Source organism: Mugil cephalus, chromosome 1, assembly GCF_022458985.1.
Source record: "Mugil cephalus isolate CIBA_MC_2020 chromosome 1, CIBA_Mcephalus_1.1, whole genome shotgun sequence".
NCBI classification, from domain to species: domain Eukaryota; kingdom Metazoa; phylum Chordata; class Actinopteri; order Mugiliformes; family Mugilidae; genus Mugil; species Mugil cephalus.
The window spans coordinates 43871804-43891251 of NC_061770.1; the positions used below are offsets into that span (position 1 = coordinate 43871804).

Sequence of the window (19448 nt, forward strand, 5' to 3'; positions counted from 1 at the left end):
ACACACACCACCACAACAACAACCACACCAACAACAACCACAGAACCACCTACAACAACACGACGCACACCACCAACAACACCACAGCACCAACAACAACGACCACCACACAACAACAACACACCACAACACAACACAACCACAACAACACCACTCACACCAACACAACACAAACACACAACACTAACACAACAACCACAACAAACCACAACAACACCAACACAAACACCAACAACAACACACACCACTACACAACACCACACAACAACACCACACACCCACAACAACAACCAAACACCACACAACACCACACACCAACACACAACAACAACACCACAGAACCACCTACAACAACAACCACAGCATCCAACACAACACCACAAACACCACAACACCACAACCACACACACACACACCAACAACAAACCACAAACCACCTACAACAACACACAGCCACCCAACAACAACACCACAGCACCAACAACAACACCGCACACCAAACCACCACACAACAACACACACCAAACAACAACAACCACAGCACCACACAACAACGACCAACACACCACAAACAACACAGCACCACAACAAACCACACACAACAACAACACCACCACAACAACACACAAAACCTACAACACTACACCACTCACAACCAACAACAACCACACACAACAACAACCACCACCACAAACACCAACACCACAACAACAACACCACACCTCAACAACAACAACACACCACAACAACAACACACACCACCTCACAACACCACAACACCAACACACACACAACAACACCACCACAACACAACGACACAGCACCAACCAACACCACAAACCACCTACAACAACGACCACACCAACACAAAACACCAAGACCACCTAACAACACGACACACACCACAACAACAACACCACACACCACAAACACACACACCACACACAACAACAACACAGCACCACTACAACAACACCACAGCACCACCTAAACAACACCACAGCACCACAACAACGACCACAACACCACAACAACAAACCACACCACAACAACGAACCACAGCAACCCACAACAACAACCACACACCCACAACAACACAAGCACCACCTACAACAACAACACCACACACAACACACAACACCACCTACACAACAACAACACAACAACACCACAACAAAAACCCAAACAGCACCACAACAACGACCAACACCACCACCAACAACACACAGCACCAACACAACACCGCACCCCCCAACAACAACCACGACACAACACACGACCAACACCACCACTACAACAAACCAACACCACAACACACCACAACACTACAACACACCACAGCACCAAACACACACAACCACCTACACAACACAACTCACCAACACAAACCACGCCCACAACAACAACAACACACAGCACCCAACAACAACCACACACCACAACAACAACACCACACACCAACAACAACACACAACCACAACTACAACACACACCACAAACAACCACAACACCACAACAAACCAACACCACAACACACCACACAACAACAACCCACCAACCAACAACAACAACCACACACCACACCACAACACACAAACCACACCAACAACAACGACCACCACACCTACAACAACACGACTACAGCACCCCCCAACAACGACCACAGCACCACCACAACAACAACCCACAAACACACAACAACACCCAACAACACCACCACAAACACACCACACACACACACACAACACCACACAAAACACCACAACAAACAACCACACACCACAACAACCACCACAACAACAACACCACCACACCACACACACACAACAACACACACCTACACAACAACCACCACACCTACAACAACACCACAGCACCACCACAACAACAACCAGAACCACCACAACAACGACCCAGCACCACCACAACAACACCACAGCACCAAACAACAACCACAGCACCAACAACACAAAACACACACACAAACACCCCAAACAAACAACCAACACCACAACAACACCAACACCAACACCAACACACCACCTACAAAACAACACGCACCTACAACAAACCCAGCACCTACAACAACACACACACCACCACACAACACCACAGCACCACTAAACAACAACCAAGCACCACAACAACCACACACACCAACAACAACACAAGCACCACAACAACACAACCACACAACAACACCACACACACCAACAACACCACAACACCACACACACACACCACACAAACACACAACAACCACCACACCACAACAACACACACACCACCACAACAACACCACAGCACCAACAACAACAACACCACCAAACACAACAACAACCACACACCCACAACACCAAACACACCACAACAACAACGACCCAACAACACCACAACAACAACCAACACACACACACAACAACAACGACCACAGACCACCACAACACACACCAACACAACACACACAACACCAACAACAACAACACACCACACAACACCACAACAACACACTACAACAACACACAGCACCACCAACAACAACCACAGCACCACAACAACAACCACACCCACCTACAACAACACCAAGACCACCACAACAACCCACACACCACCTACAACAAAACACACACACACAACACCACACACCACCACACACAACACACACAAACAACAACACACAACCACTACAACAACACCACAGACACCACAAACAACGACCACACACCACAACACCACAACAACACCAACCAACACACACCACACAACAACACACAACACCCACAAACGACACACCACCACAACAACAACCACAGCACCAACAACAACAACCACACCACCTACAACAACAACCACAGCACCTACAAAACGCACCACCACAACAACAACCACAACCCACACAACAAACCACACACCACCTACAACAACAACCACAGCACCAACACAACGACCACAGCACCACCACAACAACAACACCAACACACCACAACACACACACACCACACACCTACAACAACGCCACAGCACAACACAACACACCACAGCACCACAACAAACGCATCCCACACAAACAACCACAGCACCTCAACAACAACGACGCACCAACAACAACAACCACAGCACCAACAACAACGACAACAGCACCACCAGCAACAACAACCACAGCACCTACAACAACAACCACACACCACAACCACCAACACACAAACACAACAACACAAGCCCCAACAACAACAACACCACCACTAACAACAACCACAACACCTACAACAACACCACAACCACACAACAACACAGCACCACAACAACAACAACCACACCCACCTACAACAACAACACCACACACCTACAACAACAACCACGCACCACAACAAACACCACAGCACCAACAACAAACACAGCACCACACAACAACACCACGCACCACAACAACACCAGCACAACAACAACGACCACAGCACCAACAACAACAACCACGGCACCACCTACAACAACGACCACAGCACCAACAACAACAACCACAGCACCTACAACAACAACCACAGAACCACCTACAACAACTACGACAGCTCCACCAACAACAACAACCACAGCACCAACAACAACGACCACGTCACCACCTACAACAACAACACACACCTTATCGACAACAACAACCACAGCACCACCAACAACAACAACACAGCACCTACAAAACAACCAACACCTACAACAACAACACACACCAACAACACACACAGCCACAACAACACACACAGCACCTACAAAACAACCACACACCAACAAAAACACCACACCACCCTACAACAACAACACACAGACCACCTACAACAACACAGCACCACTACAACAAGACCACAACCCACAACAACACCACAGACACCACACAACACACCGCCACAACCAACGACCACAGAACAGCACCAACAACAACAACCACAGCACCACACAAACACGACCACACCACAAACAACACCACACACCAACAACAACACACACCCAACAACAACACCACAACCACCTAACAACACACAGCCCACACACAACAACACACACACAACACACACACACACCACCACCACAACCAACACCTACAACAACGACCACACACCTACAACAACAACCACAGCACCACTACAACACAACACACACCAAAACAACACCACACACCAACAACAACACCACACCAACCACACAACACACACAACACAACCACACACCACCAACACACCACAACACCACCAACACACAACAACACCCAACAACACACAAACCACCACACACCCAACACCACCAACAACAACAACAACACCAACACACAACACACACACCACCTACAACAACAACACACAGCACCACCTACAACAACACAACCACCACCACAACAACAACCACGACACCCACAACAAACCACACACCTACAACAACACACCACAACATACAACAACACACAGCCACCAACAACAACAACACCACCACCAACAACAACAACCACACACCAACAACAACAACCACACACCACAACAAGACACACCACCACAAAACAACAACCACAACAACCACACAACAACAACACACACACCACCACAACAACACCACACAAACAACAACACCAGCCACCAAACAACACCAGCACACCAACAACAACACCACAGCACCTACAACAACGACCACAGCACCACCAACAACATCCACAACACCACCAACAACAACGACCACAGCACCACTACAACAACAACCACAGCACCACAACAACACGCACACACCACAACAACGACCACAGCACCACCTACACAACAACCACAGCACCACACACAACAACCACACACCTACAACAACACCACAGCACCACACAACACCAGACACCACACAACAACACACAGCACCTACAACAACACGAACACACAACAACAACAGAAACAAACCACAACACAAACCAACACACAACAACCACAGCACCACACAACAAAGCCCACCACAACACAACACAGCCCACCTACAACAACACAACACACCAACACCTACAACAACAACCACCACTACACCAACAACACACCCACACCCTACAACACAACCACAGCACCACAACAACGAACCACAGCACCACACACAACACACACACACAACAACACAACAACAACACCACAACACCACAGAACACCCACAACAACACCACACACAACAACAACACAGCACCACAAAACACCCACACACCACAAAACAACCACAAACCACACAACAACACACACCACCAACAACAACAACAACCCAAACAACAACAACGACCACACCACCTACAACAAACACACACCACACAACAACCACAACCACAACAACACCCACACAACCACACACAACAACACACAACACCAACCAACACAACACCACAACACCCAACAACACACACCACCAAACAACACACACCACCAACAACAACAACCACACACCAACAACAACACCACAGCACCAACAACAACAACCACCACACCAACAACCACCACACACAACAACAACCACAGCACACTACAACACAACACGGCAACATCTACAACAACAACCACCGCACACTACAACAACAACCACGCACCACCTACAACAACAACCACAGCACCACCTACAACAACAACCACAGCACCACCAAAACAAAAACCCACAACACCACCAACAACACACAACCAACAACACACACCACCAACAACAACACAGCACCACACAACAACAACCACACACTACAACAACAACCACAGCACCACCACAACAACAACCACACACCACAACAACGACCAAGAACCACCAACAACAACACACACCACAACAACACCACACACCACCTACAACAACAACCACCCACCTACAACAACAACCACAGCACACCTAACAACAACCACACCTACAACAACAACCACAGCACCACCTACAACAACAACACACAACACAAACAACCAAGACACACACCACAACAACAACAACAAAACCACCTACAACAACGACCACAGCACCAACAACAACAACACCAAGCACCACAACAACACCACGACCACCTACAACAACTACCAGCACCAACAACACACACACACCACAACAACAACCACACCACCTACAACACACACAGCCACCACAACAACAACCACAGCACACACAACACCACGCACCACCTACAACAACGACTACAGCACACCTACAACAACGACCAACACCACAACAACGACACAGCACCACAACAACGACCACAGCCACCTACAACAACAACCAAGCACCAACAACAACGACCACAGCACCACCAACAACAACAACACACACCTACAAAACAACCACAGCACCAACAACAACGACACAGCACCACCTACAACAACACCACACAAACACACACACAAACACCCACACCACCTACAACAACGACCACACCAACACACCACAGCACACCACAACAACACCACACACAACAACGACCACAGCAACCACCACAACAACAACACGCACCAAAACAGACCAAGCACCACAACACACGACACCCACACAACAACACCAAGCACCAACAACACACACCAGCACACCAACAACAACAACCACACCCAACAAAACACCCAGAACACCTACAACACACAGCACCACCAACAACAACCACAGCACCAACAACAAAGAAAACAAACAACCCAACAACAACAACACCAACACCACAACAACACACCACTAACCACCTACAAACAACAACACAACCTCAACAAACAACAACCACCTACAACAACAAACACCCAACAACAACCACCACACCACAACAACAACCACAGCAACAACAACGACCACAGCACCACCAACAACATCCACAACACCACCTACAACAACGACCACAGCACCAACTACAACAACGACCACAGAACCACCTACAACAACTACGACAGCTCCACCAACAACAACAACCAGAGCACCAACAACAACGACCATGTCACCACCTACAACAACAACGACTACAGCACCACCTACAACAACGACCACAGCACCACCTACAACAACAACCACAGCACCTACAACAACGACCACAGCACCACCTACAACAACAACCACAGCACCTACAACAACGACCACAAAACCACCTACAACAACGACCACGCTCACCACAACAACAAACCACAGCACCACCAAACACAACACACACCACACAACACACAACCACACCTACAACAACGACCACACACAACCACATCAACAACCACACACCACAACAACACACCACACCCACGACAACCACAGCACCAACAACAACGACCACACACACCAACAACACACCACCAACAACAACGACCACAGCACCACCTACAACAACACAACACCTACAACAACAACCACAGCACCAACAACAACAACCACGGCACCAACAACAACAACCACAGCACCTACAACAACGACACAGCACCACCCAACAACACCACCACCACCTACACAACAACCACAGCACCTACCAACAACAACCACACCACAACAACACGACCACACACCACACACACCACACAACACCTACAAACACACAACAACCAACAACACACCACAGAAACCCCAACAACACCACACCACCTACAACAACACCACACCACCTACAACAACACCAGAACCACACAACAACACGAGACCAACAACAACAACCACACACCACAACAACACACCACCACCAACAACAACAACCACAGAACCACCTACAACAACAGACACCACAACAACACAACACCCAACAACAACAACCACGACCACAACAACAACCAACACACCACAACCCAACACACGACCACACACAACAACCAACAACCAAGCACCACAACAACGACCACACACCACCTACAACAACACCACAGCACCTACAACAACAACCACAACACCTACAACAACACACACACACAACAACAACACAACACCAACAACAACAACCAGCACCACAACAACACCACACACACCACACAACAACACACCACCACAACAACAACCATACCACACAACAACAACACACAACCACCACAACAACCCCCACACCACTAAACAACCACGCAGCACCACAACAACAACCACGACCACTACAACAACAACCACGCACCACCTACAAACAACCCACACACCAAACAACAACACACCACCACACAACAACAACCACAGCCCACCAACAACAACAACAACACACCAACACAACCACACACCACCACACACACAACCACACACAACAACAAACACACACAACAAACAACACCACAACACCACCACAACACACAAAACCACAGCACAAACAACGACCACAGAACCACCAACAACAACAACCACAGCACCAACAACAACGACCACGGCACCACCTACAACAACTACGACAGCTCCACCAACAACAACGACTACAGCACCACCTCCAACATCTACGACAGCACCACCTACAACAACGACCACAGCACCACCTACATCAACAACCACAGCACCTACAACAACAACCACGGTACCACCTACAACCACGACCACAGCACCTACAACAACGACCACAGAACCACCTACAACAACTACGACAGCTTCACCAACAACAACAGATACAGCACAAACAACGATGACCACAGAACCACCTACAACAACAACCACAGCACCTACAACAACAACCACAGCACCACCGACAACAACAACCACAGCTCCACCTACAACAACAACCACAGCACCACCTACAACAACAACCACAGCACCTACAACAACAACCACGTCACCACCTACAACAACAACCACAGCACCATCTACAACTACAACCACAGCACCCACAACAACGACCACAGCACCACCTACAACAACAACTACCACTGAACCACCTACAACAACGACCAGAGCACCAACAACAACGACCACAGCACCAACAACAACAACCACAGCACCAACAACAACCACAGCACCTACAACAACAACCACAGAACCACCTACAACAACTACGACAGCTCCACCAACAACAACAACCACAGCACCAACAACAACGACCACGTCACCACCTACAACAACAACGACTACAGCACCACCTACAACAACGACCACAGCACCACCTACAACAACAACCACAGCACACAACACACACACCACCCACAAAAACAAACCACAGCACCACCTACAACAACGACCACAGAACCACCTACAACAACTACGACAGCTCCACCAACAACAACAACCACAGCACCAACAACAACGACCACAGCACCACCAACAACAACAACCACAGCACCTACAACAACAACCACGTCACCATCTACAACAACAACCACAGCATCGACAACAACAACCACGGCAACACCTACAATTACAACCACGGCAACATCTACAACAACAACCACGGCACCACCTACAACTACAACCACGGCACCACCTACAACAACAACCACAGCACCACCTATAACAACAACGACAGCACCACCAACAACAACAACCACAGCACCACCAACAACAACAAGCACAGCAGCAACAACAACAACCACAACACCACCAACAACCACAGCACCACCTACAACAACAACCACAGCACCTACAACAATGACCACAGCACCAACAACAACGACCACAGCACCACCGACAACAACGACCACAGCACAAACAACGACCACAGAACCACCAACAACAACAACCACAGCACCAACAACAACGACCACGGCACCACCTACAACAACAACCACAGAACCACCTACAACAACGACCGCAGCACCACCTACAACAATGACCACAGCACCACCAACAACAACGACCACAGCACAAACAACGACCACAGAACCACCAACAACAACAACCACAGCACCAACAACAACCACCCACAAACAACTAACACTCCACCAACAACAACAACCAACACCAACACACACACACACCAACAACAACAACCACCCCAACAACAACCACGACACCACCACAACAACAACACAGCACCACAACAACACACCACAACCACAACACCAACACACACCAACAACAACCACAGCACCACCTACAACACAACAAACAACACACAACAACACCACCACACACCCAACACACCACACAACACCCCACACAACCACAACAAAACAACACAACACACAACACACACCACAACACAACAACCACCACAAACACCACAGCACAACACAACACCACAAACCACAACAACAACACAAGAACCCCACAACAACACAACACACCACCAACAACAAACCACAGCCACCACCACAACAACAACACCACCACAACAACAACCACACCACCACCTACAACTACAACCACAGCACCACCAACAACAACCACAGAACACCACAACAACACACAAACCACAACACAACGACCACACGACCAACACAACAACGACCACAGCACACACACAACAACCACAGCACCTACACAACAACCACACACCAACAACAACACCACACACCACAAAACAACGACCACAGCACACCACCACACAACACACACCACACAACACACAACACCACACAACAACCACACCAACAACGACCAGGACCACCTACAACAACAACCACACACCACAACGACCAGCACCACAACAACACCACGCACCACCACAACACCAACACAACACTACACACCACGCACACCCACACAACCACACACAAACACACACCACACCCCACAACAACACCACAGCACCACAACAACAACACCACCACACCTACAACAACACCACGCACCTACAACAACGACCACAGACCCCTACAACAACACACACCACAACAACACAAACACCACAACAACCAAAACACCAACAACACACACACACACAACAACCACACCACCACACAACACACAGCCACAACAACAACACAGCACCACCGACAACAACAACCACAGCTCCACCTACAACAACAACCACCACCACACAACAAAACACAGCAACCACACACTCACCACACCACAACAACAACCAAGCACCACTACAACAAAACACACCCCACAACAACCCACAACAACCACAACAACCAACACAACACCACACACCAACAACAACACCACAACACAACAACGACCACACCAACAACAACAACCACACACCACAACAACACACAACACCACAACAACACACACACCAACCACAACAACAACCACAACACCACAACAACAACCCACACCAACAACAAAACCACAGCACACAACAACACACACCACCACAACAACAACCACAGCATCTACAACAACAACCACGTCACCATCTACAACAACAACCACAGCATCGACAACAACAACCACGGCAACCACCAAAACCACGGCACCTACAACAACAACCACGCACCACCTAAACAACAACCACACACCAACAACAACAACCAAGCACCACCAAACAACAACCAACACAACACAACAACAACACAACACACCAACCAAACCACAACACACCACAACAACAACCACCACCAACAAACACCACACCAACAACAAGACCACAAACCACAACAACACACACACAAAACCACACACACACCACGCCCAACACACAACAACAACCACAGCACCAACAACAACGACCACGTCACCACCTACAACAACAACCACAGCACACACAACAACGACCCACAACACACAACAAGCACAACAGCACCACAACAACAACACAACACCACACAACAACACCACAGCACACAACACACACAACAACACCAACAACACACCAACAGCACCACCTACAACAACAACCAAGCACCACTACAACAACAACCACACACACAACAACACCACAACACCACAACAACACACAGCACCCTACAACAACAACCACAGCAACAACACAACACAGCACCACCAACAACGACCCACACCACCTACAACAACAACCAAGCCCACACAACAACGACCACACACCACCAAACAACACCACAACAACACCACCACAACAACAACCACAGCACCTACAACAACACCCATGGCACCACCTACAACAACAACCACAGAACCACCCAACAACACCACACCACACAACAAACAAGCACAGCAGCAACAACAACAACCACAACACCACAAACAACACACACACAACACTCCACCACACACAACCTACAACACCTACAACCAACAACACCACCACAAACAACCACAGCACCACAACAACACCACAGCACCACCTACAACAACACACAGCACACACACAACCACACAACACCACAACAACAACGACAACCACACACAACAACACACAGCACCACCAACAACAACCACACCCCTACAACAACACGACAGAACCACCTACAACAACACAACCCACAACACAAAACCACACCACAACAACACGACACCCCCACAACAACGACACACACCACCAACAACAACAACCACCTACAACAACAACCACCACCACAACCCACCACACAACAACCACAACCACCTACAACACACACAGCACACAACAACAACACCACCACACAACAACACACCACACAACAACCAACAACACCTACAACAAACCACACCCACCAACAACAACAACACACACACACAACACCACCACACAACAACACAACAACACACAACAACCACGCAACCACTACAACAACACCACACCACCCACAAACCACACCCCATACACACAACAACACACCACCACCTACAACACAACCACAGCACCACCTAAACACAACCACAGCACCACAACAACAACACAGCACCACAACAACAACCACACACACACCACAAACAACCAACAACACACACACAAACAACACACACAACACCACAACACACAACACCCACACACCCACCACACACAACAACCACAACACACACACAGCACCACCTACACACAAAACCAGCACACACAACACAACGCACCACCAAACACAACCACACACCACACACAAACCACAGCACCACCAACAAAACGACCACAGCACCAACAACACACACACACCACCACAACAACCACAGCACAAACAACAACAAAACCACAAACAACACAAACCACAACACCACCAACAACACCACGCACCTAAACAACAACACGCACCACCTAAAAACAACCACAGCACCACAACAACACCCACCACCTACAACAACAACCATTGCACCAACAACAACCAAGCACACCACCTACAACAAAACCACAGCACACAACACCACAAAACCACCAACAACACCACACACCACCACAACAAACACACACCACCAACAACAACACCACCACCACAACAACGACCACAGCACCACCACAACACCACACACACCACTACAACAACACACAGCCCACCACACAACAACTACCACAGAACCACCTACAACACCACACACACCACAACACGACACCACACCAACAAAACGACCACACACCACCTACAAAACAACCACACTACCACAACAACAACCATGCACCACCTAACAACAACCACAGCAAACAACAACACACCAACAACACAACACACACCACGAAACAACACACACACCAACAACACAACCTATACCAACACACACAACCACAACAACAACAACCTCAGCACCACACAACAACAACCACAGCACCAACAACAACGACCATGGCACCACCTACAACAACAACCACGGCACCACCTACAACAACAACCACAGCACCACCAACAACAACCACGTCACCACCAACAACAACAAACACAGCACCAACAACAACGACCACAGGAACACCTACAAAACAACGACCCACAAAACCAACACACACACAGCACCAACAACAACAACCACAGCACCACCTACATCAACAACCACAGCACCTACAACAACGACCACGTCACCAACAACCATGACCACAGCACCAACCAACACACGCCACAGCAACCAACAACAACCACGCACCACACAACAACACACAGCACCACAACAACACCACGCACCAAAACAACGACAACACCACCTACAACAAAACCAACACACCCCACAACATCGACCACAAACCAACTAACAACAACCCAGGCACCACAAACAACAACACAGCCACCAACAACACCACCACACCAACAACAACGACCACAGCACCACCAAACAACAAAAACCAACCACCACAACAACCACAGCACCAACAACAACGACCACAGCACACCACAACAACAACACACGACACCTACACAACACCACACACAACAACAAAACCACCACACACCACAACAACAAACCACCACACACCACCACAACAACAACAACCACAGACCACCTACAACAACACCACAGCACCACAACAACAACCACGCACCACAACCACCACAACAACACAGCACCACCAAACAACAACCACAGCCACAAACAACAACCACGTCACCACCTACAACAACAACCACCTTATCGACAACAACAACCACAGCACCACCTACAACTACAACCACGACACCACCTACAACAACAACCACGGCACAACCTACAACTACAACCACGGCACCATCTACAACAACAACCACAGCACCACCTATAACAACAACGACAGCACCACAACACAACCCCACACCACCACAACAACACACACACCAACAACAAGCCCACACCACCTAAACAACAACCACAACCACCTAACAACAACGACACACACCAACAACAACAACCACAGCACCACACAACAACAACCACAGCACCACCAACACCACAGGCACCACCTACAACAACGACCACAGAACCACCTACAACAATGACAACAGCACCAACAACAACGACCACAGCACCACCAACAACAACGACCACAGCACCAACACCGACCACAGAACCACCAACAACAACAACCACAGCACAACACACAACCACCTACAAACAACCACACACAACACAAGACACACCAACAACAACAACCACCGCACCAACAACAACGACCACACACCACCTACAACAACAACCACAACACCTACAACAACAACCACGTCACCACCTACAACAACAACCTCGTCACCACCTACAACTACAACCACAGCACCACCTACAACAACAACCACAGCACCAACAACGACCACTGCACCAACAACCATGACCACAGCACCACCGACAACATCGACCACAGAACCAACTACAACAACAACGACCACAACGACCACAGAACCACCTACAACAACGACCACAGAACTTACACAACACACCACCAACACCACCACAACACACACTACAACACCACCTACAACAACAACGCCCACAAACCCCCACACCACAAACACCACAGACCACTACAACAACAACCACAACACAACACCACCACCACCTACAACAACAACACCACAGCACCACCTACACAACAACGACCACACACCACCACAACACCACACACACAACACCACAACAACAACACACAACGACCACAGAGCCACCTACAACAACAATGACCACAGAGCCACCTACAACAACGACGACCTCAGAACCACCTACAACATCACACCACAACAACCACGGAACCACCTACAATGACAATGACAACGACCACAACGACCACAGCACCACATACAACAACAACGACCACAGCACCACCTACAACAACAACCACAGAACCACCTACAACGACCACAGAGCCACCTACAACAACAACGACCACAACGACCACAGAACCACCTACAACAACGACCACAGAGCCACCTACAACAACAACGACCACAGAACCACCTACAACAACAACGACCACAGAGCCACCTACAACAACAACAACCACAGAACCACCTACAACAACAACAACCACAGAATCACCTACAACAACAACGACCACAGCACCACCTTCAACACCAACTACCACTAACCCGACCAAGCACCACACAAGACCACGACCAGACCACCTGCAACAACAACCACCACAGCACCACCTACAAACATCTAACGACCACCACAACACAACGTACACAACGACCTCAGCACCACCTACAACAACAACCCACAACACCTACAAACCCACCCATGACAACACCCAACAACGACCACAGCACCACTACAACAACATCGACCACAGAACCTACATACAACAACACCCAGAAACCCCTACAATCACACAAGAGCCACTACACACACGACCACACAACGACCACAGAGCCACCTACAACAACAACTACCACAGAGCCACCTACAACAACAACAACCACAGCACCACCTACAACAACAACAACCACAGAATCACCTACAACAACAACGACCACAGCACCACCTATAACAACAACGACCACTGCACCACCTACACCAACAACGACCATAGCATCACCTACAACAACTGCAGCACCAATAACAATGACACAGCACCAACTTCAACAACCACAGCACCAACAACAACGACCACAGCACCAATTACACTGACCACAGCACCAGTTATAACCACAACCTCTGCACCAACTACAATCACAACCAATACACAAACAACAACCACTATGAATGTTGCCCTTGCAACGAGAGTTTTGACTTTCAGATCAGTTGGTGAGACATTTACAGAGGATTTGGCTGATTCATCATCACAAGGTTTTAGAAATCGTGCATCTACAATAAAGCAACAGGTAAGCCTTCTTACTGGAAAGATATTTCTGTTACCTCTTTAATCTTCAGGCAGTAGATCTAGACCTTCAAAATCAGGTTTAATTATAAATAAACAAAGAAACGCATCATCAAAAATACATTACATGAATCTTTTCCCAAGGTTGATCACACAACATAAATTCAATATTTTTCTGTAGCACAAATCTTGATCACCATCCCAAAAGTTTGATCTTTCCTGAGTTTGTGATGCAATTTGTGACCTAAGTGTGTGAATGAAATGAATGTCTGAGAAAACTGAAATTAAAAAACAAAAACAAACAAAAAAATATTTCAGTTTCCAAGTGAGATGTTGACATAGAACAAATAATTGTTTCAAGAACATTTGTATTTTGTTTTTGCAGCTTGAACCCTTCTTCCGAAATCGGTTTTCTTCTTCTTTCAACTCCTTGGATGTTGTGTCTTTCAGGTAATTTGAATATACTGACTTATCGTTGTTACATTAAAAACATTGATTTATATCAGACATTTCACACAATGTTATTTCACCAGGAATGGATCAATCATCAATATCATGGACGTAAGATTTGCACAAGCATCCGTTCCTAACAACACTGGCATTGAGAATGTTTTGATCAATGCATCTCAGAACGTTACCGGCTTTAACATTGAAACCAGCTCCATCACCGTTGCCGACACATGTAAGTATTGTTTAGAGTTGAATCAAGGTGTTAAAACACTCTCACCTTTTTCTTAACCTAATGCCTGTTTCCCCAGCTACAACAACCACTACAATGACCCCTTCAACTACTGCAGCAACGACCCCAGCACCAACATCGACAACCACAGCACAAACAACAACGACCACAGCACCATCTACAATGACAACCACAACACTAAGTACAACCACAACCACCCCATCAACTACAACTACACCAAGTACAACTACAACCACCGCACCAACTACAACCACAACCACAGCACCAACTACAATTACAACCACCCCACCAACAACAATAACCACCACCCCACTAACCACAACCACCCCACCTATGACAACAACAACCACTCCACCGACCACAACCATCCCACCGACTACAACCATGACCACCCCGCCTACGACAACTACAGCACCAACTACAACCACGACCACCCCACCTACGACAACAACAACCACTCCACCGACCACAACCATCCCACCGACTACAACCATGACCACCCCGCCTACGACAACTACAGCACCAACTACAACCACGACCACCCCACCAACTTTAACAACAACCACCCCACCAACTACAACCACGACCACCCCACCTACAACAACAACAACTACAGCACCGACTACGACCACGACCACCTCACCTATGATAACCACAACTACAGCACCAACTACAACCACGACCGCCCTGCCTACGACAACAACAACCACAGTATCAACTACAACCCCAACAACCACTACACCAACCACGACCACCCCGCCAACAACAACCACAACTACAGCACCAATTACAACATCAACCACCCCACCAACAACAACCACTCCACCAACGACAACAACAACCACTCCACCAACAACAATCACCCCAACTACCACAACCACAACCACCCCACCTACAACCACAACTACAGCACCAACTACAACCACGACCACCACACCAACGACAAACACAACTACAGCACCAACTACAGCCACGACCGCCCCACTTACGACAACCACAACTACAACCACAATCACCCCACCAACAACGACAACAACAACCCCACCCACAACAACTACAACCACCCCACCAACTACTACCATGACCACTGCACTAACTACATCCACAACCACAGCACCAACTACAACCACTTCCACATCATCAACTACAACCACAACCACAGCATCAACTACAACAACAACCACTGCACCAACGACAACAACAACTACTACAACTGAAGCCCCCCCTCCCGTTGTTGCTATTCAAGCAGTCTTGGTAGTACCGTTTGTACCACAACTTACTGACAGAAATAGCCAAGAATTTAAGACACTGGAAGCAACAGTTGTAGCAGTGGTGAGTATAATGTCATGATATGTTTATGCAATTCATTTTAATTGAATAACTACTTGTTTTTCATTCAACTTTACTATCTTTTATATTTTTCCAATTCACACAGTATGACGTCATCTACAGGAATCGATATGGGTCACTTTTCATCCGCACTTTTGTCATAGCGTTCAGGTAGGATTGTATATTTGTAGACTCCAAATGAGTTTGGTTAAACACGCTGTTAATATTAATTAGTTTTAAATATTCATTGTGGCCAAAAACACAAATAACAGATGATTTTTTCTTTTCTTTTTTGCAGGCCAGCCACAGGCCGTACACGAATGGAAAATACTGATGCAGAAGTGGGTGTTGAGTTCAACAGAACTACACCGGCTGCAGCAATCCCACCAGCTACTGATGTTGTGCAAACCTTAATAGTGGCTGTGACCAATTCTAGCAGTGCCCTCAACCTCACCATTCAAGCCGACTCTGTCCAGCCAGTTCGTGAGTAAACAGTAGTACCTCACTTCACAATATGCTCAGGGCAAAATAATTATTTTTCTGAGATTTGTCATATTGTTTTATGTATTTATTTTACAGAAACAACTGCAGCCCCCACTACTACAGCTAATACCACTGCTGCAAATGCAACTACAAATGCCACAACAACTGCAGCCCCCACTACTGCAGCTAATACCACTGCTGCAAATGCAACTGCCAATCCCACAACAACTGCAGCTCCCACGCAGCCACAGTCCTCTACAACCCCAGTTACAAGTATTGTCACTACATCGACAACCTCTACCACAACTGTTGAGGCAGTTACAACAAGGCGGTTGACTTTCAGATCTCCTAGAGAGACCTTTACAAATGATTTGCTAAATCCCTCATCTCAAGCATTTATCAATCGGGCTAATCTGCTCAAGTCAAATGTAAGTATCTTCAAGTGAAAATGTTTGCATTCTCATAAAATAGAAAATGAGGAAAAAAGTCTTGATTTATAACAGATGCTGGATT

At 47.7% G+C, this 19448-nt stretch overlaps 1 protein-coding gene and 1 pseudogene across 1 annotated transcript; both read left to right on the forward strand.

Annotated features, from left to right (window-relative positions):
- Positions 1-2788: 2788 nt before the first annotated feature.
- Positions 2789-7432, forward strand: LOC125009968 (annotated as a pseudogene).
- A 1500-nt stretch (positions 7433-8932) lies between these two features.
- LOC125010034 (mucin-2-like) lies at positions 8933-18866 on the forward strand (the record flags this gene model as incomplete). The annotated part of the gene is made up of 7 exons (XM_047588412.1): positions 8933-9059; positions 9101-9796; positions 10215-10328; positions 16343-16350; positions 16809-16873; positions 17182-17642; positions 18751-18866. Coding segments are annotated over 7 exons (1587 nt in total), but the record flags the coding sequence as incomplete, so codon positions are not given.
- Between the last annotated feature and the right edge of the window lie 582 nt (positions 18867-19448).